Raw genomic sequence first — 27855 nt, forward strand, 5'->3', positions numbered from 1 at the left:
ATATTGGAATCTGTTCTCGGAAGCTTTCAAGAGTAGTACATTGAACTGCAGCTACTGGGAGAAGGTTCCATTGCAAGATTGTTCTAGGGTAGAATGAGTACTTGTATGAGTCTTTAGTGGTTTGTATGTGTCCGAAAGAGTAAATATGTGAATGCTGTCGTGTTCTTGTATCAGATTGTGTAAGTATGTCTATCAATATATTTAGCTTATTTTAATTAAATTTGTTTCTTATGTAATGCTCGTCAAACTTAAGGTATATATTTTTTTTAATCTATATTTTCAAATTTCAACTTAGAACATCCTTAATATTTTTTATCTTTTGATTTATTTATACCTGTCATTTGTTGATTTAATCACATTTTTGAGAGGTATTTAATTTCATTGGCATACATGTACGTTGCTGTTTATAATTTATGAAATAGTTTTTGGTGGCTATTATATCTCTTTAATGTTACCAGTGAAGGAACAATCTTGCAACAACTTATTTTAACCGGTTTCGATTTTTGTTTATTTTCGATTAACAACTTCCGGGACTTTGACAGATTACGTTTTTGTAATTTTAATCTCTATTTCATCTGGATCGCAGATAGTTTTACTACAGTGTATCACAGACACCAATTTATATAAAATTTGAATAATAAACATACCTAGTAAGTAATTATGAGGGTTAACTTGTGCTTAACAACATACAACTGGTTAATAACTAATGTATGGTCAATGATAATAGACAAAAAAGTCGATGTGCATAATTTACACCTAAAATAAACGTTTGAATCAGTAACTAAAGGTTCATCAAACATGTAAGAAATTAAAAAAAACATGATAGTATTTACAACTCAAAAAATTCTCTAAGAACTGAGTACAGTCATAACCTGTGCAGTTGTGAGTTGAAAAAGTTAAACGACCTGGGTTACACTAATGTCCTGACAATGTCCTGACAATCATATGACAATGACCTGACAATGTCCTGACAGAAATATAAATGCTTAATACTTTTTTATTATTGGAAGGATTTACTTGAAATTTGGAATCAAGCAAGATGAGAACTTATATTTAATAAATAAAATTTAAAAAAAATAAAAAAATATTTTTAAGAGTTAGAAAACTTGACCTGACCAACTTGACTTTGAAACTACTAATGTCCTGACCGATATGAAACGGCTAAAAAATGTTTTATCATTTACAGGATAGACTTCAAATTCGATACCAAGGAAGATTAATACATTTGATACACAAATATAAGAAAAAATAAGAAAAAAAATATTTTCAAGAGTTAGAAAACTTGACCTGACCAACTACGTACTCCCGTGACTTATGTCCTGACCGATGTAAAATGCTAATAACTTTTTTGTTATTTGAAGGTTCGACTTCAAATTTAATGTCTAGGAAGATTCTAACATTGAATACAGAGATATAAGAAAAAATAATTAAAAAACTAATTTTAAGTGTTAGAAAACTTGACCTGACCAACTACGTCTTTCCCATGACTATAATGTTCTGACCAATGTAGAAAATGCCTAAAACTTTTTTATTCTTTAATGTATGGATTTCAAATTTAATGTCAAGGTAGATTATAATACTTGATTTATTGATGCAAGAAAAAGATTAAAAAAGATAATTTAAAGAGTAAAAAAAGTTGACCTGACCAACGTTGACTCTGCTCTGACGTCTAATGTCCTGACCGATGCAGAAAACTTTTGATTATTAAAAAAAAATGACTCAAGTTCCTTACCAAGGAAGATGATAGCAATAAATATAGGAATTTGTGAGAGAGAAAATAAAACGCTGATTTTTTTTTTTTTTTTTTTTTTTTTGAAATGTTAGAAAACTTGACCTGACCAACTTGATATTTGTGATGATAAATGTCCCGACCGTTATAAAGATATCAATAACCTTTTTGTTATTTATTGGGATATTACCAAGTTAGGTATCAGGGAAGATTACAACACTTACTATAAGCATGTAAAAACATATTTTAAACTTGACCTCACTAATGTTTACCTTGTCATGCTTGTCTTGCAATGTTCTGACTGATGAAGAAAGACAAATATTATAAAACTGTTTTTTTTCTCTATCTAAAGACAGAATTAATATACTTAATTCTTTAAAATATATTTATATTTTTTTTTATTTAAACATAGTAAAGAAAGAACTTGGATGCACTTTTTATTATTCGTAATATATGTGTATAAGAAAGGCAAATAATAAAATTATATTTTTGTGTGATTCTAACATAATTTTACTTTGAATGCTTGTAAAAACAATATATCGACATCAAAAGAAGCCCATTTCCTGTCCTTATTTATCATGTTTATGTTATTTGACATGTTTAATCCCTCATTAACTAAACAACAAAAAATGAGTGAAATAAATAAGAAAAATATAGTTAAGTAAACACTCCAATTTGTGTTAATTTTAATCAATGTATGTGTGAATAAATTTTAATTATTCATGTCACTGTCTTCGGACTAAATTGCATTCTGTACATCTTTATAATCCTTTCATATTAAATGTAGAAAAGGTGCATTTACTTATATCTACAGCATCTCTAATCACATATCACTTTTCTCAGTGATATTAAACTTAATTATATCCTTTTCAATAACAAAAAAGTTATTGAACGGACATTCATCATGATATATACAAAGATCAATTTTTCTTACATTTAAAAAAATAACAAACATTTTTTTCATAAACTTTTATTATGAATATTATAATTTCCCTTGGTAAGGATCTATAATTAAGTCAATTATTTCAATAACAAAAAAGCAATTAACATTTTCTACATTGATCAGGACATTAGCCAGTGCAGAGTCGACGTTGGTCAGGTCAAGTTTTCTTACACTTAAAATTATTTTTTTTTAAATTTTTTCCTATATCTATGTATTCAATGTTAGAATCTTCCTTGACATCAAATTTGAAATCGAACCTTCAAAGAACAAAAAAGTTATTAGCATTTTACATCGGTCAGGACATTAGTCACGGGGGTGTAATTCGTCAGGTCAAGTTTTCTAACTCTTGAAAATATTTATTTTCTTATTTTTTCTTATATTTTTGTATCAAATGTATTAATCTTCCTTGGTATCGAATTTGAAGTCTATCCTGTAAATGATAAAACATTTTTTAGCCGTTTCATATGGGTCAGGACATTAGTAGTTTCAAAGTCAAGTTGGTCAGGTCAAGTTTTCTAACTCTTAAAAATATTTTTTTATTTTTTTTAAATTTTATTTATTAAATATAAGTTCTCATCTTGCTTGATTCCAAATTTCAAGTAAATCCTTCCAATAATAAAAAAGTATTAAGCATTTATATTTCTGTCAGGACATTGTCAGGTCATTGTCAGGACATTGTCAGGACATTAGTGTAACCCAAACGACCTTATGATGAGGTGTAAACATGGTAAATACAGCCATGTTTGTCTATTTGTTACATGTATGATGAACCTTAAAACAATACTCTAAAAAAATTAGGCACATGATGGCCAAAGAAGGGTACAACAATAATATTTGTACTAGTAAAGAAAACTTTAAGCATCACCTACATGACCTAGTCACTTGGGCTTTAGTCATGTTAGTCAATGTCAGTTGTTTATTCCTTGGCAGTGTTGTGTCTTTTAAATCAAATCAACGTTTAATTTATTTATTGTCCATACATAGTAAACAAAGTAAAACAAAGTCTAGTGAGCTTTTAAAATCGACATTAAAATAAATTACACACAAGCAAATAACTTGTACACAAACAGTCAGGGGTACTACTTGTACAAGTGTATTTTATTTACTTGAAGAAGTAAAAAAAAATATACACATATAAGTAAATTTGTAGGATACTTACACAAGTGAATTTTATTTACTTGTATAGGTAAAAAAAAAATTGGCTGAGTTATGTCCCTTCCGCATTCAGATTTTTTTACTTGTATAGGTAAAAAAATCATCCTTTCTTCTTTTCTTGAATTCTGAAGATTTCTTTGCTCTAATAGAATTTTAAATTGTGTACTCTTTGCAGATGTCTTTACTAATCATTCAAGTGTAATTTCATGGACAATGAAAGTCCCATTTGTCTGTTATCTTCTTAACACTGCTCATTTACAAGCCCCAAAGGAGCAATTTTTGATTGCCCTGCGCAAATATACAAGATCTTTGCTCAATCAGTTTCTTTGATGAATTAATGAGATGAAACATTAAACTTTATTGAAAAAATTTGAGCAAACCTGGGAAAAATCATTAAAGGCATGATTTTACATCTCAAAACTTGAAGAATTTTGTGGGATTGTAAGAAAAATTTGTTGTACAAGTAAATTTTTCAGAAAATTAAGGGGAGATTATTCAAACATTATTTATTTACTTATATGTGTATATTTTTTTTCACTTCTTCAAGTAAAAAAAATACACTTGTACAAGTAGTACCCCTGACTGACAAAACACACATTTTAAGACAAACATACATACATTATAGCAGGATATTTAAAACACATACATGACATAAGCAAATAAAATAATACTGTTCATGCAGATAAAAATATAAATCATAGCTATCTAATTTTAGTATTTAAAAATTAGCGAATCCAAAGTCTGTTCACCCTGATTCATCATGTTCCTTCTAGTACAGAGTACCTGTAGTACCTGATAACCGGTTCGCCAAGGGTCTATTCTTCCTAATTTTTATTACATTGCGATGACCGTATTTGTGTTAAAATATATGTTTCAAAGCATGATACATGATGTACAAATGTATGCTAGTACATTTGTAACATGCATATAAAAATGTATCATGTATATGACAAATGTATGACAAACAAAAAAATCTTCATTCAAAATCATTAAAGACATCATTTAATTTTTCATATTTGATTTAATTACAAAGTATACCAGTTTACAACTTTAGGTAGAACATTTAGTGAAATTATATCATTCATATTTGTATAACTTTTGTTGCCAAAAAAATCATGAGAACTCTAGAACATATAGACGGGTGTGTAATATTTTATTTTTTTATTTTTCAGATTTTGATTGTAAGAGCTTATAAGAAAAATCAACAATATGTAGAACTACATGTAACTAAATGTATATTACGGTAACTGAAATGGTGAATTATGTTTAGTAACTGTCCCTTTTAGTGGGTTACATGTATCTTCAATTGGTAAAATGACCAAGACCCATTGAGAAATTCAAAACCTATTCATCAAGATGTTGGGAACAACTAGACTAACCAAAGTCCAGAGATTGGTTCTTGGTATAATAGTTCTATTGGTTGTAGATTTAATCTGGGTTGGATCATCAGAGTTAACAGAGGTAATTTTTACAAAATTCTGATCACATGAACTGTTGTCACGGTAGTGTTGATTATGACATGTTAAAGATGTTTGATTCTTTGTTTCAAAATGAAAAGCTTTTAGAAAGAATATTATAAATTGATAGTATATAAATAAAGGAATTATAAAAGCAGAAAAAACAGAACACTCTGTGTGCTTGTTTTGGAGATATAAGCCATTGAAAATTTACCTGGAAAAGAATCTCTCTAGAATTTTCATACATTCAATATTGGCACCCTTTTTCTTCCAAAAAGTATAAAAAAAATAACAAGAATTTAATAAAATTTTCAAAGATGGCTATATAAACCATGTTAATTACACAAAATGTATATGTTATCAAATTTTGAAAAGAAAAGTATGATTTTAATGGCCTTACAAACCAAAGGATTCTAAATATCTGCCAAAAAAATAAAAACAAGAAGAGCAAACATCCTTCAATGCAAACTGTAGGAGACACACATTGTTAACCACAATTTAATGTAAACACAATTAGAGTACATCAATCCACCAAACTAATACCAAAATCTGATACACTCACAAGAACATTGTAGAAGAATGTTGGATATGCCATATCAACACGCTTGGGCTATTTGTACAAATGATTTAAAAAAACAAAAATGCTACCAAAAAATAGAGACGGTTAGTATAAAACTCCAATAAACATTGCTCATTGCTTTAAAATAAATGACATTCATCTGAATGATAATATAAGCTGCACTATTTGTATCACATCAGATGGAAAAAGAGACAACAATAAAGACCAGAAAAAAGTCCAACTGGGCTCCAAAGGGTCTTCATAACACAGAGAAAACTATGAACTTAGATGCATCAGCTGGCCCTTAAACAAAAATGTGTATAAGTCAAAACTCCATTACATATAAATGATCTAATATTGAAAAATACAAAATTGTACAATAAAATTGAGAATGGAAATGGGGAATGTGTCAAATAGACAACAACCCAACCATAGAAAAAACAACAGGTCTTCAATGTAGTGAGAAATTCACACACCCAAAGGCGTCCTTCAGCTGGCCCCTAAACAAATATATTCTAAACTCTGAATTGTACACAAGAAACTAAAATTAAAATAATACAAGACTAACAAAGGCCAGAGGCTCCTGACTTGGGAGAGGCTAAAAAAATGCTGCAGGTTAAACATGTTTATGAGATCTCAACCCTCCCCTATACAAGACTATTTTATTTTTTCAGTACTTGTTTAAAGAAGAAGATTTTAATAAACCTTTTTTTACAACTTATGCCAAGACTAGCATGTTTATGATATATTTGTTTGGCTTCCTGTTTTGGGAACCATGGAGAAGACAGTGTAGAAATGGCGGTAATTTACCTGTAAGTTATATATACATGTATGTCAATTAATACCATTACATTTGGTAGAGTGAAACATAAAGTGCATTGTATCTTCCACAGTTGATCAAATATATTGTGGAATTTTTTGTGCAAAATATTTTTACTAGTAAAAAGTGTTGTGTTCTCCCCAGATATTTCATTTAAAATTTTAGTTATATATATAAACAAGGAACTTTGAAATACTATCTTGTTTCTAAAAATTATAGCATCACATTCATAACATAAATTTATAAGAAAAACCAAAACAGAAAGCAGCACATTCAAGAAATATAGCATTACATTACATTGATTCTTAACAGCTATAGGCCGAACACTGAACAATCACTGTCACCGTTATGACACCAACCTTGGCTTATATAGCTTGTGGTCTTTCCTAAAACCATAAATTTTTCAAATAGACATGCATATTAAGATTTCTTTTTGATACATTTATTTGCACTAAGCTAAGATTTTCTTGCTTTCTTTTTAGCTTATGCAGTTAACTTTATAGTACATGTAGTTTGTGTTTATATTTTCAGAATTTAATTTCTCAATTGCAAGATGACAACATTGAAGAAGAAAGACCTAGTAGTCCAGACACTAACCATACTCTGGTAAGATTGATGTTATATCACCTCGTTCTGTTCTTCAAAAGAGGGAGGGAAGATACAAGAGGAACAGCCTAACTCATAGATAAAAAATAAACAAACAACACCATGGTCAAAAAAGAAAAAGACAAACAGACAAGCATTAGTACACAAAACACAACAAAGAAAACTAAAGACTAAGCAACACAAAGCCCAACAAAGAAAACTAAAGACTAAGCAACACAAAGCCCAACAAAGAAAACTAAAGACTAAGCAACACAAAACACAACAAAGAAAACTAAAGACTAAGCAACACAAAGCCCAACAAAGAAAACTAAAGACTAAGCAAAATACAACAAAGAAAACTAAAACTAAGCAACAAAAAACACAACAAAGAAAACTAAAGACTAAGCAACACAAACCACACAAAAAAGGGGTGATCTCAGGTGCACCCAAAGGGTAAGCAGATCCTGCTCCATATGTGGCACCCGTCCTTAAAGAAAAGTCTATTATTTCAAATTATTATATGCACAGGAACTGGATATTTGTTAAGAAGCCTCTTTGATGTAAATTGAAGATTTATGTAAGGAATGACTGTAATATTTTTCTGTCTATGAAGAAATAACATACAAAATTTGGTACACACTGAATAACATGTGTAGCAGGTTATTTAACAGTGTGCACCAAATTTTTTATGTTATTTCGAATAGACAGAAAAAATATTACAGTCATTTCTTTTAATTTTATTCTAAATTCCATATTAAACCGTAGAAAATCATGAAAAAACGTCGATGACATCATGGTCACATGACTAAATTATGTCTATGGGCTCATAACAAAATAATGTCAGCCAATCAGAAGACGTGTTAGGCCTTTTTTTTTTAATTAGTTGGTTTACGGATCCGCCGACCCGATTTTGTTTAAAAGTGAAATAAAATTAAAATTTTGATTTCGTGTTGTTTTTTATTCCGCCGACCCGATTTTTCGAGTGCTGTGAATAAAAAAATCTGAGGCGTTCCAAAACGTTTTGTCTGTGTCAATAAAGCGTTTGTAGTGAACGGCGTATTTTGAAAAGCTTCGAAATGACGCAGACGAATTCAAAAACCCAACGAGGGAGGACCATGGAGTCTGACGGCTTCATCTACTTTCAGTTGAATATTAACTTTGATGGTCAACGCACTGAGAGCACTTTTATCAAATGCAAACCTGAGCAAACAATCGGCGATGCCATATTCGACAATATGGCTGATGAAAATGTTGCCATTGTCAAGGTACAAACAGTTTCGCCACCAAACAAAACTAGGGCATTTCCACTTTTCAGCGAACGGGATTCATGCATAATTTAGATGCTAACAAATTTCTTGTCTGTACAAAATATGTGTTTTAGTCAAACTTTGGTACATTGCTATTTCTTCATCAGCATGATAGGATCATGAACACAGTTGATTATCAAACATTTCATAAATCAAAGAAATTTGTTTATGTCAAGTATATTGTCCTCAAAAGATTTTTGGGTCAAACATGCACATATATTCATACGTGAAGACCACATGCACCTTAAATGTGATGGTATTGTGTTCACCTGGAGAGTGAGAGATCTTGGGTTTGAACCTTGACCCGGTCAAATCAAAGACTTAAAAATTGGTATCTGCTGCTTCTTCGCCAAGCACGCTGCAATTGCAATTATTAAAGGAGTCAGAATAATGTGTTTGGGTAAGGTAACATATCTTTGGGGGAACTGTTACCTTGTGAGCTAGCACATTTAAATTCTGGCTCAGTGTGTCAGTTTAGCATTTCATTTCTCATTATCATATTCTCATCCTAATTATGCATCTGATTAGCCACTAGACATTAAACAACAATTGACCATCCATCCATCAAATGCAAAGCATATCAAGATAAGAGCTAAACTATTTCTCCTCCTCAACCCCTGTAATGTCATGAATGAACAGCATTTTTTTATTTTTTTTTCCTCCGACTCAAATTTTTCAGAACAGTTATACGTGAACAAAAAAAAATCTAAGATTGCTATTTTATTTTTATTTTTTTTACCTCCTCCGACCCTAACCTTTGACACTAGTTGTCCGTAAACCAACTAATTAAAAAAAAAAGGCCTTACATCCAAATAAAACTATTGTTATGTGTTAGATACTTATTTTGGTGGGTGTCATTGGTACAGGTGAATCACAAATTTAAATGTAAAACGAGTTCCAAATTTACTATTAGATTTTAGAAGTTGGCGATACCATAAAAAAGCTTTTTCTAGAATATCTTAAACTATTCATCAACAGAATAATTTAAATGAGTAGTCATGTACATTGTTTGCTTTCTTGTATTTATTTTTTTTCACTGTACAGAGTGATCCAGTTTATGTACCAGTACGGAGGGGTGAGGATAAAACCAGTGGCACAGAATCTGATGATTGTAGCTGTAAGTATTGATCAATGATTACTTAACTGGTGGCAGTTGACTGTATAAACTGGACTATTCTTTAAAGGTCCCTTTTGCTTTTGGTCAAATAGTTCCTTAGGTATTCAGTCATTATACATCCTTGGCCTCCTATTTTTAAGGTTTAAGCATTCTTGGTGAAGGTTTATCCAGAAAAGCAATTCACACACATCAAATTTCTAGAGTATTCATTAATGCAAATTCAACACTTAGTCATGTCTTAAAAAAATTCAGATACTTTTGTAAGTTCCTATATTGTTCAAAACACACAAAAACAAACATAAAACAAAAGGAAACAACATTTGAGATCTACCAAAATGAAAAAAGAAAATGTTATATAACAAGAAAACAAAAAATGGAGTTAAACAAAAGACATGATACAAATGTAAAGTTGTTTTCTTTATTCTTATATAGAAAAGAAGAAATAAGTGTGATTTTGTTAGAATTGTTGTTTACACATTTATTATCAAATGAATGAAATTCAAGGCTTTTTTCATAATTTTTATACAATAGTTTAATATGAATTTTAATATTTGGAGTTGAAAACTTCAGATAAATATATAACCTTGTTCAAATGATAGGTATACAACAACTGTCACAAAATTGGCAAATTTAAACAGATTTTGGTGTAAAAGATGTCAAATTCTTTGGAAATTGTGTAGTGCAAACCACAGAAAAGATGGGCAAAAGATACCAGAGGGACAGTCAAACTCATAAAATGAAAATAGACTGACAACCCCATGGACAAAAAATAAAAAAATAAACAGACAAATATAATTTATAGCAAGACATAACATAAAAAAACTGAATATCAAGCAAAACAAACCCAAAACTGAGCGTGATCTCAGGTGCTCCAGAAGGGTAAGCAGATCCTGCTCTACAAGTGGCACTTGTCGTGTTGTTCATGTTATTACGAATCCTGTAAATAGTCTAATTATGTAGGTCACATTCGTGGTGAAAAGGGAAGTGGATAGTTGTTAGGAAATTAGGAACATATCTGGTAGATTATTGTCCAATTTTTTATTGTTTAAAAAAAATATGTTTCTCCTTGATACAATTTTTAACCAAAAAAAAGCACATGCTGTTATTTATTTATTTTTATCAAAACTTCTATGTAAATTGTGATATGAAGTTGAGTTGCAGTGAAAAGTGTTCTACATTGATATATATTCCAATACTTTATCTCGTTTCAGTATCATCGGGGAAGTCAGTTAGGTTCAATAAAGTTTCAGAAGTGAGACATCTTTCAGGTAACTTTTTTATTAGGACAAACAATAATATCAAATATTGTAAGTTTTAATAAAAATTGATAGATAGATGTGAAAGAATTAATTATCATGTAAAAAAATGTGAAAGATATTTTTGGTACAGTCAAAACTCACAAGTTGAAGAGACTGAAAAAAAAACAAAAAAAAGACAACATTTCTACAAAACACTTGATAAATTACTCACAAATAAGCAATATGACCCCCCCCCCCCCAAGAAAAAAGATAAATAAATAGAATAAAATAAAATAAAACGGATTGATCTCAGGATTGCCAGAAGCGTCCATGAGATGAGGTAAAAAAAAAAAAATCGCAAAGAAATCATTAAATTACCTTTGGGTGCTATATTTTTTAGGTAAAATGTTTTATTTATCGCCATAAGTTTTTGAAATGAAGTTTCTGTCAGTATAGATGTATAATGAAATATTAAGTTGGTACATAGCACTACAGGGAGATAACTCTAAAAATAAGCTAAACATTTTAATCCGGTTCTATTGTTAAGGAAATATTAAGCTTCTCAATGATCAAAATAATTTTTTGTTAAACTGCTTATTAAAACATTTTTCTTAAGGGCATTATGTTTTTTGAGAGTTAATTTTCTGTTACTGTAGATGTACAATGAAATATATACATAACACTACAGGGAGATAACTCTAAAATTAAATTGAACGTTTTAACCAAACTGCTGAATACATATCCAATGACATTTTTCAGATATTGTCGTATAATTATTTGTGTTCAAATTTTTTTGAAATTTTTATATTTTTGTCAAAGGATTGTAGTAAATATTTTTGTCAAAGTTTTATGAAAATAAGACAAGCCAAAATAATTTTTGTCATTTGGAACCACCTTAAAAACATTGTATGTGCTTTTTAATTTTAGTAAAAATATTTCATTTATTAGAACATTATGTTTTTTAAGAGTTAAGGATGTACTTAGGTGAGGTTAGGTGAAGATTAATTAATCAAGAATTTAAAATTGATACTATTAGCTGGTAGAGCATTTGTAAAGGATAAAAATAAGTTAAAAATAATGATAGGTCAAGGACCTCCTTTTCGAGATATTTGAGATTTGAAATATGGCAGGAAAAGGCTGAATCGGACATTTACCTTTTATTTGCATTGGTATTATTTGGGTCTCAAAAAAAAAGAAAGAAAATCAAGAATCTTCTAAAATTTTGGTAATTGACCTATTAAGTCTTATATGAAAAAATAAATGCATGTTTTTGGGCAAAATATTTTACCTTGTATTGTATTGAAAAACATCAAGGAGTCCAAACATTTGACACGAATTCCCAAACCTCACCTCAGTACATCCTTAATTTTCTGTTACTATAAATGTATAATGAAATATTAAGGTGGTACAGGGAGATAACTCTGTAAAAATCAGTGAAAGGTTTAACTCAAGTCCTTTTGTTAAGGAAATATTTAACTTTCCAATTATCAAAATAAGTCTTTGTCAAACTGCTAAAAATATCCAATGATTATTTTCCGATTAAATTAAACAAGCCAAAAACTACTCTATCCGAGTGGACGCTTGTAACGTCACATTCATCAATGCTTTTTGAACGTTAACATTCGGTGTAATTAAACAGATATAGCATGTTCTTGAGCGGTATTTGGGAAAAATCCCAGTTTTGAAATGAATTTCCCATGCCTTACAGCTTGTGAAATTTTATATTCTCTTGACTGGTATTTTTTGCAAATACCCCTCTTTACATGATATATCGGTTCAAAATACCTTTTTAGGTTCTTTAGTTTTAGTTAAAACATTTTATTTAAGGGAATAAGTTTTTTGAGGAGTTAATTTTCTGTTACTTAAGATGTAGATAAAATGTAGATATGAGTGCTAATGAGATAACTCTCCATCCAAGTCACAATTTATAATTATAAACTATTATAGGTCAAAATAATCTTTAACATGGAGCTTTGGCTCACACCAAACAACAAGCTATAAAGGGCCACAAAACTTACTAGACGTGTAAAACCTATTAAACAGGAAAACAAACAGTCTAATCTATAAATAATAACCAAAAACACTTATGGACCACATCAATAAACATCATACACTGAACATCAGATTCCTGACTTATCTCTCACAGGAGAAAAAACGATAATTATCAAATATGAGGGCATACACTACAAGCAGGGGACACATTCTACAGCATCCACACAGCACAATCAACAAACCTTGCAGTACATGTATAATGAAATATTAATTGTCTTTTATTTTCACAGAGACCTATGCAGAGGATGCTAATCTTGCTAGATTGTCCTACTCTGCCTCATTGCTGGCAGAGGAAGCTAGATTGAGATCTATGAGCAAATTATCTGTCAAACAAGTCATGAAGTTAGCTTTATTTTTCTGTATATTGGTGAGTTTGAACATTACACTAAAAAACAGGGAGCTATCAGATTTCATAAACGATTTTTAAAAGGTTTCAATGTTAAAAGACAAATCTTACAGATTATATTTTTCAGGGTTTAAAAAATGCAAACCCTAATTAGTATTTGATAGAATTTGCAAATGATTTATTTTAATTTAGAATAAAAGAAAACCTGGGGTATACATAAGTTATGCACAACTTTTCAAAATGCCCATGGGGTTTTGCGTGCAAGATGGCTGTCATGGTCCTAAAAAACCTACAAGGGGGCCTGCAAATACATTTTAATGTTGTTTTTTGTCTTCTTCTTACTGCTTTTGAGCCTAAAATCATTGTAAAATTAATTGTTTTGTTTAAATTGTGGACAAAATTGCTCTTTCAAAATTTCAATTTGGAAGCCTCCATGGGGGAAATCCCCCGCAAATAGTGACAGTTGGCAGGTATGTACATAAGTTATGCACAATTGTCTAAAGACGATTATTGGTCAACACATGATTTTCTTTATGCAATGAATTGTCTTTAAAATGTATAAATCTCATAACAGCATCTAGTCTGGAAAAGTTATGAAAAATATAACAAAGACAATCTTGTTAAAGAAACTACTGACAGCTGCTTCTTATACTGCAAGATAGTTATGCATAATGTTTTGGTTATTGGTCAAAGGGAGGTAATTGGGTCTAACCATCAGTTTTACAGTACATTTAACCTGTTTTTAAATGAAGCTAAAACCAATTTTTAAACGTAATACTTTAATCAGAGATATATGTTGGATTGACTTCTGTTAGAGAAAAATGAGTAGATTGTTAATGTCATTGAAACAGCACTCCATCAATTTTTTTTTGTCTTGCTTTATTAGAACACATATAAGTGTTTCCTTTATTCTCATAATACCTTTAAATATTTCAGTGGTTTTTTGCTAATTTTTCCTACCAGCAAGCTTTGTTGGATACTCAAGCTGGAGTAGTGAACGTCCTATCGTCTACGTCAGGGTTGTTTACTTTAATATGTGCAGCTATATTTCCTAGCTCAGGAGCAGACAGATTTTCATTATCAAAACTAGTAACAGTTTTAGTCAGGTAAGATGATACCATGGAAGCATGTTTCTTTAATTTGACAAAGGTAGGAGTACTAAACACATGTATCTCTTTCACATTAAAGACACCCTTGTAGATTTCAAAAAAGAGCAGGCTAATGCTGCTACAAGGCAGCACTCACACTCGTAAATAGAAAGGGATATATATAAGTTGTAAAACTTGTTTCCCAATCCACTATAAATAAATATGTTTAAATAAAAAAGAAAACACATGTTGATTGTCCTAAATTTGTTTATGATGAATTTCATAATAATCTACATTAATTGTGTGTCTGCTTCTGCCTTTTGATGGCCACCCTTATTTCTGATTATTCTGCCTCTTTTGGTCAAACAAATGTGTGGGCATATGCTTTAGTTTATGGAATTTATCTAAAAAATAGTTTATTTTTGCGCCTGTCCCAAGTCAGGAACCTCTGGCCTTTGTTAGTCTTGTATTATTTAAATTTTAGTTTCTTGTGTACAATTTGGAAATTAGTATGGCGTTCATTATCACTGAACTAGTATATATTTGTTTAGGGGCCAGCTGAAGGACGCCTCCGGGTGCGGGAATTTCTCGCTACATTGAAGACCTGTTGGTGACCTTCTGCTGTTGTATTTTTTTATTTTGGTCGGGTTGTTGTCTCTTTGACACATTCCCCATTTCCATTCTCAATTTTATGAAATACTTTTGTAATGAAAAATATCAACACATACTATTATTGCACACAATATATGATAAACAGCTATTTTATTTTAAAGGCAATCAGTTTCCTCTCTAATCTATCAAAATAAACTTCATTTTAAAAGCAAGGCGAAAAATATCAAAGGTACATTCAAACTCATAAGTCAGAAATAAAGTGAAAAAAACAATAAAAGCAAAAAAAGGGGGGAAAAAAACTAAAAGAAAAACAACAATTTATCAAAAACAACATAGAAAAAAAAATACTGAGCAACATGAACACCACCAATAAACATTGTTTTAAACTGGAGAAATTCTTAATAATAAGAAAGGGAGGTAGTGCCTTTTTACCTCACCTGGCCCAAAGGGCCAAGTGAGCTTTTCCCATCACTTGGCGTCCTGCGTCCGTCATCGTCCTGCGTTAACTTTTACAAAAATCTTCTTCTCTAAAACTACTTTGCCAAATTTAACCAAACTTGGCCACAATCATCATTGGGGTATCTAGTTTGATAAATGTGTCCAGTGACCCATCCAACCAACCAAGATGGCCGCCACGGCTAAAAATAGAACATAGGGGTAAAATGCAGTTTTTGGCGTATAACTCAAAAACCAAAGCATTTAGAGCAAATCTGCATTGATAAAATTGTTTATCAGGTCAAGATCTATATGCCCAGAAATTTTCAGATGAATCGGACATTCCGTTGATAGGTTGCTGCCCCTGAGTTGGTAATTTTAAGGAAATTTTGCTGTTTTGGGTTATTATCTTGAATATTATTATAGATAGAGATAAACTGTAAACAGCAATAATGTTCTGCAAAGTAAGATCTACAAATAAGTCAATATGATCGAAATGGTCAGATGACCCCTTTAGGTGTTATTGCCCGTTATAGTCAATTTTTTAACCATTTTTCGTAAATCTAAGTACCGGTAATCTTTTAGAAAAATCTTCTCCTCTGAAACTACTGGGCCAAATTAAACCAAATGTGACCATAATCATCATTGGGGCATCTAATTTAAAAATAAGTCCGGTGACCCCGCCAACCAACCAAGATGGCCGCCACAGCTTAAAATAGAACAAAGGGATAAAATGCAGTTCTTGGCTTATAACTCAAAAACCAAAGCATTTAGAGCAAATCTGACATGAGTAAAATTGTTTGTCAGGTCAAGATCTATCTGCCCTGGAATTTTCAGATGAATTGGATAACCGGTTGTTAGGTTGCTGCCCCTGAATTGGTAATTTTAAGGAAATTTTGCTGTTTTTGGTTATTATCTTGAATATTGTTATAGATAGAGATAAACTGTAAACAGCAATAATGTACAACAAAGTAAGACCTAAAGATAAGTCAACATGACCAAAATAGTCAATTGACCCCCTAAGGAGTAATGGCCTTCATAGTCATTTTTTAACAATTTTCATAAAATTTGTAGATTTTCACTAATATTTTCCACAGAAACTACTGTTATAGTTAGAGATAATTGTAAGCAGCAAGAATAAAGTAAGATCTACAAACACATCACCATCACCAAAACACAATTTTGTAATGAATCCATCTGTGTCCATTGTTTAATATTCACATAGACCAAGGTGAGCGACACAGGCTCTTTAGAGCCTCTAGTTTTGGTATATTATTGAACTGGTTTATTGCAGTATTGGTGGCATTGTGATGGTGAGCCTAGCTGATATGAATATGGAGAAAGGGATACCAGCAGGAGCTCTATGGGCTGTCCTGGGTTCAATGCTCTATGCTTTTTATCTAGTTTCTCTTCGAAGAAATGTTGACCATGAAGATAAACTAGATATTCCTATGTTTTTTGGTAAGTTAGCATATAACTAACTATACTTTATATAGTTTTCATTTTTCTCCAGTATATATGTACAGGTGAACCTCATATTTAAATGTTCAGGTAATAAAAAAATTTCAATAGGCTTGAAAGCAGACTTCAGCAAATTTGAATTTTTATCAAATTTGTATCCCATAAATAACAAAGAATCCATTGTATTAGTGTTAAAAACATTTTGGATTCAGTGGAATTTAATAATTTTGTATTTTGAACTGTTGTTTAAAATATAGAAAGTATGCCTGGGGATAGTAATCAGAAAGGTGTTAAAACTGTACAAACAATGTTGGCAGCTAAAAAGCCTGGAGCTAAAGAATCTTCACAAGAAAAACCACCAAAGCAGAACAAACGAACTCATTCAGATGTAGCAGATGAAAGTTTGGAATGTACTGGTAGCATGACTAGTATTCAAACTACTCTTAGTGAAATCAAAAAGGCCCTTCAGGTAACAGTTACTAAAGATGATTTAAGTAGTGCAATTAACTGTTTGGTTCAACAAAAAGACTTAAAAGATATTGTTACCAACATTGTTAAACAGTTATTATTAACTTTTGAAAAGAATTTCTCAGAAAAAATAGAAGCAAAAGTAAGGGAGACAACTGGAAAGTTACAAGATCAAATGGATTCTCTGATGATAGACAATGAAAACCTGAGAGAACGTGTGAGGGCAAAAGATAAATCTATAGAGAAATTAGAAGAACAAGTAAGTGATAACAACAATAGAGCTATTGATGCAATTAAGCTTGGAAATTATAATGAACAGTATAGTAGAAAGCATAACATCAGAATGCTCAACTACCCAGAAAGGCCTCATGAGGTATTGAAAGATGAGTTTGTTAATATGGTAAACAAAGAGTTAAAGGTAGACATTAAACCTGATGATGTACAGGCAATACACAGAATTCCTGGGAAAGAGGGACACATAAAACCTATCATTGTTAAAGTACGCAATACTGAACTGAAAATTAAAATTATGAGACAGAAGAGAGGGCTAAAAAATGACATCAAGTTCCATGATGATATTACACAGCGTAACCTAGGACTGATGACAAGATTAAAAAACGGTGAACATTTTGAAAACGTCTGGTTTTATAATTGCAATGTCTATGCCAAGCAGCAGGATGGGAGTAGAATTAGATTTGACTTATTTGACAATATTGAACAAAAACTGAAAAACAAAAACAAAAAAGGTCATTGAAATTCATTTCCTTATTTGATACATTGCTTAATGTTTCATCACTGTAAAAAATGAAAGATAGTACATGTAATAAGATTAAAACAATCTGGGCTGTGTATATTATCAATTTATTTACTTATAATGCATCTCTTTGAATTTGATTTAAATAATTTGAATTCATATTTGATTCAAAGTACTTTTTTTTATATATATAATTCTATTTATTTTTGTTTGTGTGAACCCTTCTTAATTTGAAGATAACTGTATATTTATTGAAGGGAGATAACTCAAAAAAAAAAAATTGCAAATCAAAGGGAGATAACGAAAATCTTTTATTATTTTTACTTATCATGAATCTCTCAACTAAATATATATACTAATTAATACATTGTCTTTAGAAAACAACTATCTTTATATTGTAAATAATTAAATGCCATACTGTAAATGAAATTTTGTTGTACAAAAATGACTTTACAGGTATCTATGCCAAAGTGTCATCTTATTGTTGAATGTGTGTATGATTGTATAAACTATGATTGTGTATTGGTTTTTAAGTTAGAATTTATCTGCTCAAGTTTGAAATATTGTTTTGTTTTATATGATAATGGATAATATTGTAACAGTGTTGTCTATGAATGTAAGGGGTCTTTTTTCTAATTCAAAAAAGAGAACAGATGTTTTTGATTGGGCGAAGGGCAAAAATGCTTCAGTAATTTGCTTTCAAGAAACCCATAGTAATAAAGATATTGAAAAAAAATGGGAAGAGGAATGGGGAAATACATGTTTTTTCAGTCATCATAGTAACAAAAGTGCAGGTGTTAGTATTATGTTCAAATTAGGTCTTGATTTTGAAGTGCATGATTCTATTATTGATATAGATGGTCGTTATATTATCTTAGATTTATCCTTGTCAAGTCAACGCATTACTTTTGTTTGTTTGTATGGATTTAATACTGATGAACCTTCATTTTTTAATGACATTTATAAGAAAATGGCATCATTTTCAAATACTAGCTTTTTATTATGTGGGGACTGGAATGTTGTACAAGATACAAACATAGACACTTATAATATTATTCATAATAGAAACCCAAACTCACGAAAAAAGATTGAAGAAATAGTAGAAAGTCTTGAGTTATTAGATCCTTGGCGGACCTGTTATCCAAACGATAGAAAATATACATGGCGTCAATGCTCACCCATAAAACAAAGTCGGCTTGATTTTTTTCTAGTCACAGAGGATCTGTTTTCACTCATGAAAAATACTAACATTATTCCTGGGTATAAGACAGATCATTCTGCTATAACTTTCACCTTTTCTGCCAGTTTAGCAAAGCGAGGAAAGGGATATTGGAAATTTAACTCCCAACTGTTGCGAGATTTAGACTATATCAAAAAAGTTAAAACATGTATAAATGAGAGTATTTTAGAATATTATGAATCAGGCAACATAGATGATCTGTTAAATGTTAAACTCTCATGCAATGATCAAGTATTTTTTGAGTTGATAAAAATGAAAATTAGATCTTTGTCTATTGGTTACAGTATTCAAAAAGCTAGAGAGGAAAAAGCTGCAACACTTTCACTGGAAAATAACATTCAAAGTTTGGAAAATCATATGAACATATCTCCTGATGGTCAAATTCATGCAGCTTTAAACCAGAAAAAGTTAGAATTAGAAAATATAAGAGAAAGAAAAATTGAAGGTGTTTTTTTAAGATCCCACGCTAACTGGCAAGAGAATGGGGAAAAGTGTTCAGAGTTTTTTTGTAAATTGGAAAAGAAAAATTTTATTAAAAAAACGATAACTGAGCTCATAGATGAAAATGGAAAACATATATCAGATCAATCTAGAGTTTTACAAGAAGAAATGAATTTTTATAAAACATTATACTCAAGTAAAAATCTGGAATGTGATGATGATTCCTTTTTCAAGCACAATGTTAAACTCACAGAAGAAGAGAAGGATTTGTGTGAGGGTAATATTTCTTTTAAAGAATGTGCAGAATCTCTAAAATCTATGTCAAATGGAAAGAGTCCAGGCTCAGATGGGTATACTGTAGAATTTTACAAAGTCTTTTGGCGAGATATTGGACCTTTTCTTTTTAGATCATTATATTTTGGCTATGAAAATGGGAAATTTTCTAAATTTCAGTATCAAAGTGTCATTACGTGTATTCCAAAAGAAGATAAAGATAGACGTTATCTAGCTAATTGGCGCCCAATTAGCCTTATGAATACTGACACCAAGATTGCTTCTGCCGTTATTGCTAATAGAATAAAACCTGTTTTACCATCTATTATCAGTGACTGTCAGAAAGGCTTTATTAAAGATAGATTTATGGGTGAGAATACACGTCTATTGTATGATTTGATGCACTATTTGGAAAAGCATAACAAAACTGGTCTTTTACTACTAGTAGATTTTGAAAAGGCTTTTGACTCTATTGAATGGTCTTTTTTGAAAAAAGCATTGAAGAGTTTCAATTTTGGGCCATCTATATGCAGATGGTTTGAAGTATTTTATTTGAAAGCATCAAGTTGTGTTATAAATAATGGCCATCTTTCAAGCTTCTTTAATTTGGAGAGAAGCTGTAGACAAGGTGACCCCCTCTCCCCTTATCTTTTTATTATAGGTGTTGAGTTACTTTCTATGAAAATAAGGTCAAACCCCAAAATAAAGGGAACTTTTGTTCATGAAAATGAATCCCTTTTGAGTCAATATGCTGATGACACTTTCCTTGTTTTGGATGGAACTGAAACATCTTTGAGGGAGACTTTAAATTGTTTCGACTCATTCCAAAAAGTATCTGGGTTAAAAATTAATTCTTCTAAAACTAAAGCTGTGTGGGTTGGGAATAAAAAGTATTCAGATCTGATTCTCTGTCCTGATTTAAAACTTCAGTGGTGCTATTCAAATTTTAAACTTTTGGGAATTGAATTCTCTTTAGATCTTGATAGTATGCCAGAAATTAATTTCTCCAAAAAGATAAAGGAAGTGTCAGGCATTCTTAAGAGTTGGCAACATAGAAAATTAACCCTAATGGGAAAGATTACTGTTATCAAGACTTTGGCACTTCCAAAATTAATTCACCTGTTGACTGCACTACCCAACTTGCCAGAATCAAAATTAAATGAGTTGAATACTTTATTAGGGCCCCGCCGAAAAGGCGGGTCGCCCTATAGTGATCAGTCTGTCCGTCCGTCTGTCCGTCCGTCCGTCCGTCTGTCCGTCCGTCTGTCCGTCCGTCTGTCCGTCCGTCCGTAACACTTTAGTGTCCGCTCAATATCTAGAGAACCATAATGATTTCATACTTTATACTTTACATGTATATTAACCACCACCAGAGGGTGTGTCATGATGTATGTACAACTTCCTAGGTCAAAGGTCAAGGTCAAAAACTTTGGTTTCAGTTGACAACCCTGTGTTCTTTGGTGAAGATCGTGTCCGCTCCATATCTAGATAACCGTTATGATTTTATACTTAATACTTAACATGATTATTAACCAACACCCAAGGGTGTGTCATGATGTATGTACAACTTCCTAGGTCAAAGGTCAAGGTCAAAACCTTTGGTTTCAGTTGACAACCCCGTGTCCTGTGGTGAAGATCGTGTCCGCTCCATATCTAGATAACCGTTATGATTTCAAAGTTTATACTTGTCATCCATTTTAACCACCACCAGAGGGCGTGTCATGATGTATGTACAACTTCCTAGGTCAAAGGTCAACGTCAAAAAAACTTTGGTTTCAGTTGACAACCCTGTGTTCTGTTGTGAAGATTGTGTCCGCTCTATATCTTGAGAACCATTATGATTTCAAATATTATACTTGACATCCATTTTAACCAACACCAGAGGGTGTGTCATGATGTATGTACCACTTCCTAGGTCAAAGGTCTGTCTGTCTGTTGGTCTGTCCATCGCTAACAAATTTGATCCACACTATATTTTGAGAGGACAGCTGTTATTATTTCATACTTTATACCTGACAAACATTTTCAACTTAACATATATATTAAATGTGTCATAATGTATGCATCCTAGGTCAAAGGTCAGTCCGTTGGTCTGTCCATCCGTTCGTTGTTCTTAACAAATTGTGTCCGCTTTACCTCTCGAGAACCGTTAATATTTCATACTTTATACTTGGTGGGTCATAATATATTGAAGGCATAATTCTAAAAATATGTGACAAATATCAATTGGGCAGCATCTTTAAACATTGTTCAAACATCAATCCATATATCCAGAAGTCACCTTAGAGTAGTCAACAATGAGTTCACATCATGCAGTCATATCACTATTATACTATGAAAGTAAGTTGAGAATATTTATCAGTTTTAACTTAAAATCTTAGATTAAAATCACATATGAGACTATGTAATAACTTCCAAATAATGCTTCATATCAGATTATCCATACAACTTATTTACCCCACATTATTGACAGCGGGGCCCAAAGAGATGGCTCCCATCTCAATGAAATCTAGTTCTTTCAATTCATATGGAATGGAAAACCTGATCGAATTAGACGAAGTACTTTAATCGGAGATATTCCACAAGGAGGTTTAAATATGATTAATATACATTATTTTAATATATACCTTAAGATTGGCTGGATAAAGAGGTTTTCATCCAATTTATATGGTTGTTGGCAATCATTATTATTAAAAAACCTTGAACAGTATGGTGGAGAAAGGGTATTGCATTTTCAAAAGGAGAAACTCAGAGAAATCTCTGATAGTCTTAGCAATCCTTTTTGGAAGGATGTATTTTTTAGCTTTCATGTAGCAAGGCCTGCTACCAATATTTCTGTTCAAGATATTTTGTCATTAGATATTTTAAATTTTGCACCTCTAGTAGATTTTCCGTATTTTATTCAGTGGCATAGAAGGGGAGTGCAGTCTTTGTTTGACCTTATTAACTTAGAGACTAAGGACTTTTGTAATTTTGATCAGATAGGACCAAGACTTCAAACAAATAATTTTTTAAAGTATTATGGTCTCATTGTTAACATTCCAAAGTATATGAGAGAATATATTAAAGAAAAGATTGCTCATGTAAATTTTGAAACTTTTAACTGTATTGATATTTTTTTGGAAAGATTATTGTGTAACAAAAAGGCAAAGTTTGTATACAAAGATCTTGTTGACAGAAATGTGCAACTGCCAACAGAAAAGTTCTTACAATGGGAGGAATCACTAGGTATTGAAATTGCAGATTGGTCAGAATATTATGTTATTTTAAGAAAATCATGTAAAGACACTTATTTAAGAACTTTTCAATATAAATTTTTACATAGAATAATTGCAACTAACACTTTCTTATATAAAGTTAAACTTAAAGATTCAAAGCTTTGTACTTTTTGTAAGGTTTCTGATGAAACCATGGAGCATTTATTCTATGAATGTCCAATAACACATTTTATATGGCAAACTTTTTCACAAAAACTGAAAAAATATTTTGTGAACTTTACATTATCTAAGAAGCACATTTTTCTTGGTCTTCAAAATGAGAGTTTACTGTTGAATTTGATTATTATTATTGCAAAGAACTATATATACAAATGTAAATTGTATGAAAAGAAACCAAGTATTATAGGGTTATTAGCAAAAATAAGAAAATATCAGGAAAATGAACATTATATAGCAAAGAAAAATGGTACCACAACTTATTTTCAAAAATTCTGGGCCCCATTAGATTACATTTTTACTGATTAGTCACCATTACTTTTGATTCAAATCATATAAAATAAAAAATGAAACTTACAGTTCATAAAGAGCAGATCTTTACAAAGATAACATTTTTCTTTGCAATACACAAGTTGATTTATGTTATGTTAATGCAAGTGCGAGAGTGTGTGTATGTGTGTGTGATTGTTTCTTTTCCACTTTTTATTATAATGTTAATATTTAAATAATATATATTCACATTAGAAGAAAAAAATGTAGTCAATTTTTTGTTGTATATATATATATCAAACCTCTTAACACCATAGTCAGGTGGTGATGTAAAGGGATTGTAAAAGCCTGACTACTGAAAAAAAAAAAAAAAAAAAAAAAAAAAAAAAAAAAGAATCCACAGTATATGAAAATGACAGCTGGAAAGCTTATATCAGCTAAGATTAAAAGAAACAAATTTAAGAATCAACATATTATTTGTTTTACAGGTTTTGTAGGTTTTTTCTGTGTGATATTTATATGGCCAGGCTTTTTCATAACTCACTATAGTAAAGAAGAGACATTCCAGTGGCCAAATGGGAAGCAATGGCTGTTTATATGTATAAACGGTTTAATAGGAACTGTTGTGTCAGAATTTTTATGGCTGTGGTAAGATTTTGAGAAAAATAATTATGCTTAAAATCTAATGCAAGCGAGATTTATTTTCATGGTAAACTATGTTACTGTGGATTCATTATTATTCGTTGGATACCAATATTTGTGGATTTCGTGGGAACAGTTGAACCACGAAATTAAGTGTTCAACGAAAGACAGATTTTATCATGGCTTGTATGCAGACTTAGGCAAAACCACGAAATCAAATATCCACGAACATGTAAGTTTTCCTCAATCCACGAAAATTGGTACCCACGAAAATAAATGAATCCACAGTACTACATATACAAAACAAGCAAAAAATAGAATTGCAGTAAAGTTTGTTTTGCTTTACAGGCTTAGGCTTATTATGATATCAGATGTTTTTATAAAACATATAGATAGAAGAAGATGTGGTATGAGTGCCAATGAGACAACTCTCCATCCAAATCACAAATTCTTAAAAGTAAACCATTATAGATCAAAGTACGGCCCTCAACATGGGGTCTTGGCTCACACCAAATAGCAAGCTATTAAGGAGCACACAAATTACAGGTGTAACACCATTCAAGCAGGAAAACCAATGGTATAATTTATATATATATAAGAAAAAAAGAACACTTATAAACCACTTCAATAAACAACAGGTAAAGTACTATATAAAAAGAAGATGTGGTATGATTGCCAATGAGACAACTATCCACAAAAGACCAAAATGACACAAACATTAACAACTATAGGTCACCGTACAGCCTTCAACAATGAGCAAAGCCCTTACCGCATATAAAAGGCCCCAATAAAACAATGTAAAACAATTCAAACGAGAAAACTAATGGCCTTATTTATGTAAAAAAAATGAACGAAATCAAATATGTAACACACAAACAAACGACAACCACTGAATTACAGGCTCCTGACTTGGGACAGGCACATACATAAATTATGTTTTAATTTTATTTCAGGGGATGTTTTCTGACATCATCACTCATTGCTACACTATCACTGAGTCTTACTATACCGCTTACTATGTTAGCAGATGTTATTTTTAAAGGAGTAAGTTTCCATTAACTTCAACTTTAATTATAATGTTAGGTGGTACCTAACACTACAGGGAGGTATCTCTGTAAATATCAGCTGAATATTTTAATTACATTCTATTGTTAAGGAAATGTCAATCAAATTTAGTATTTGTCAAGCTGCTATACATCCAATGAAAGTTTGATAATAAATTGTGGTTTAAGTGGTTTGAAAATTTTGTATTTTTGTCAAAGGGTGAATGATAAACGTTTGTCTGTCTGTCTCGCTTCTGGTTAAAGTGTTTGGTCAAGGTTATGTTTTAAATGAAATTGAAGTCTACTCAACTTGAAACACGTGTTCTCTATGATATGATCTTTCAAATTTTAATGCCAAATTAGAGATTTCCCCCCATTTTCACAGTCCACTGAACATGAAAATGATAGTGGGGATGGGGCATCCGTGTACTGGGGACACATTCTAATTTTGTAATCTTTAATAATAAAACAAAAGCCAAGTAAATCCGAAAATTAATTGTCGTTTAAAGAAATAATTGTCAAATAAAAAAGATTGACTTTCTGCACAATATATATTAAACATTTACACCTCAATAAAAGCATTTTTTTGTGAAATATAAGAATCCTGAAAATACCAAAGTGTTGAGAAAGAAATTCTGTTATAGTTCAAGGGAGATAAAAAGTTCTGTATTGATCAAAATAAAAAAAAATAGATTTCTAATTTACCTTCAATTAAATATTTAAGAGCCACTCATTGGGTTGTCCAAGTAACAAAATAATCACAAATTTTATGCCAACATGATCACATAATCATAATTTTTTTTAAACAATGACTTAATAAAAAAAACCAGTCCTAGATGATCAAATAATCAAATAATCACAATAAAAATGGCTAAGTAATCACTTAATTTTTAAACGTCATGTGAAGGCTCAAAGTTTAAATTTGTAGTAAAAAAGTTTTAATTTCATTTCAGATTCCATACACTTGGTTATTTTATGTTGGTACTTTACCAGTTTTTATTGCATTCTTTGCTGTGAGTTTACTAACCCATTACGAGAACTGGGATCCAGTCTTGATTGGATGTAAAAAAATTCTACATTGTATATGTAGGAAAAGAATTTTGCCAAGGTAAGAAGATTAAAAATATGCAGTGTATATATATATATATATATAAATAAGAATATTTGGTATGAGTGCCAGTGACACAACTCCCCCCTCTAAGTCACAATTTTGAAAAAGTTAGCAATTATTGGTCAAATTGCTGCGATGGCTGAATGGTATAAGAAGTCAAACAACTGTATCCTTAGCTTGTCAACACTGAGGATGTGACTTCAAACTCAACACTTTACTGGTGCATTTAACCCCAATTTCAATTAACTTGGCATCCTCCACCAATAACAATTGAACATCACGAAATACTGTAAACCAACTTATGTTCGTGAGCGATTTAATTTCGCGACTTTTGGGAGTAGAAAAATAACGCGAATATAAGTCATCGCAAACATTGTAAATTTGGATATCTCCTTAATAAAATACATCAAGAAAATTAGAAAATATAGAAATTAAATAGCCGTGAAATTGACTTGAAGGGGAAAATGCAAAATAAAGTTTTCGCAAATATAAGTTTGTTTACAGTAACACAATAGTGCTGAAAGTGGAGTTAAACACAAATCAGTTAATGTAGGGGTCACAACAGAAAAATTGTAATGGTTGAGACAATATTTATAAATTTAATTTCTTTCATTGGCAATATTTTGTATACATATACATATATGTTTACATAACTTAAAAGATATTCATTAAAAAGTTTAAAAGATAAGAAAAAAATTGTTTTGGGATATTGACAGATAAATATATGCAATGCTCGGGACATTTGAAAGCAGTTGTTTTATTTATATATAATTTATCAATTTCATACATAGATATATTTTAATTACAGATACAGAGAAGTGGACAGAGAACAAACAGAAAGTCTGATAAATGATAATAGTGTCCAGTAACAGAACTGACCACAGTGACCAATGATATTATTTATGGACAACAAACAATTTGTGTTTTTAATTATCTCACAATTCATATTTTCAGTGATAACTTTCAAAGTTGTTAAGCATACTAGTCATATTTTTTAAAGGTCACACATATTATGCAAACATATACTGAAAATTTAATGTGTTATACTGTGGATTCATTTATTTACGTGGGAACATATTTTCGTGGATAGAGGAAAACTTGCATATTCATGGTTATCTAAATTTGTGGTTTTGACAAAGTTGATATGCATTCCTTTAAAAAAAAAATGGTATATCGTTGAACATTTAAATTGGTTGTTTCCCTGTGCTCACGAAATCCACGAAAACTGGTATCCAACGAATATTAATGAATCGACAGTAAATAGTATAAAATGTT

The 27855-nt window shown here is 30.9% G+C and overlaps 1 protein-coding gene across 1 annotated transcript; it reads left to right on the forward strand.

The window, feature by feature from the left end:
• The first annotated feature begins 527 nt into the window (after positions 1-527).
• LOC134699728 (solute carrier family 35 member F5-like) lies at positions 528-27744 on the forward strand. Its single transcript, XM_063561157.1, has 13 exons — positions 528-650; positions 5000-5288; positions 6518-6655; positions 7195-7269; positions 9600-9672; positions 10884-10940; positions 13193-13329; positions 14245-14414; positions 16738-16904; positions 24273-24432; positions 25380-25470; positions 26423-26577; positions 27389-27744. The coding sequence occupies exons 2-13, from the start codon at positions 5184-5186 to the stop codon at positions 27447-27449; spliced, it is 1389 nt and encodes a 462-aa protein (XP_063417227.1). The 5' UTR covers positions 528-650; positions 5000-5183; the 3' UTR covers positions 27450-27744.
• The last annotated feature ends 111 nt before the right edge of the window (positions 27745-27855 follow it).

The sequence above is a fragment of the Mytilus trossulus genome, unplaced genomic scaffold, assembly GCF_036588685.1.
Source record: "Mytilus trossulus isolate FHL-02 unplaced genomic scaffold, PNRI_Mtr1.1.1.hap1 h1tg000085l___fragment_1__unscaffolded, whole genome shotgun sequence".
Lineage (NCBI taxonomy): Eukaryota > Metazoa > Mollusca > Bivalvia > Mytilida > Mytilidae > Mytilus > Mytilus trossulus.

Bases quoted from the DNA above. Each gene is read 5' to 3' on its own strand.
- LOC134699728 (XM_063561157.1), top strand. From the start codon at position 5,184: ATGTTGGGAACAACTAGACTAACCAAAGTCCAGAGATTGGTTCTTGGT. The intron at 10,941-13,192 runs GTAACTTTTTTA...TTATTTTCACAG, and splicing joins AGAAGTGAGACATCTTTCAG to AGACCTATGCAGAGGATGCT. The intron at 16,905-24,272 runs GTAAGTTAGCAT...TTTGTTTTACAG, and splicing joins AGATATTCCTATGTTTTTTG to GTTTTGTAGGTTTTTTCTGT.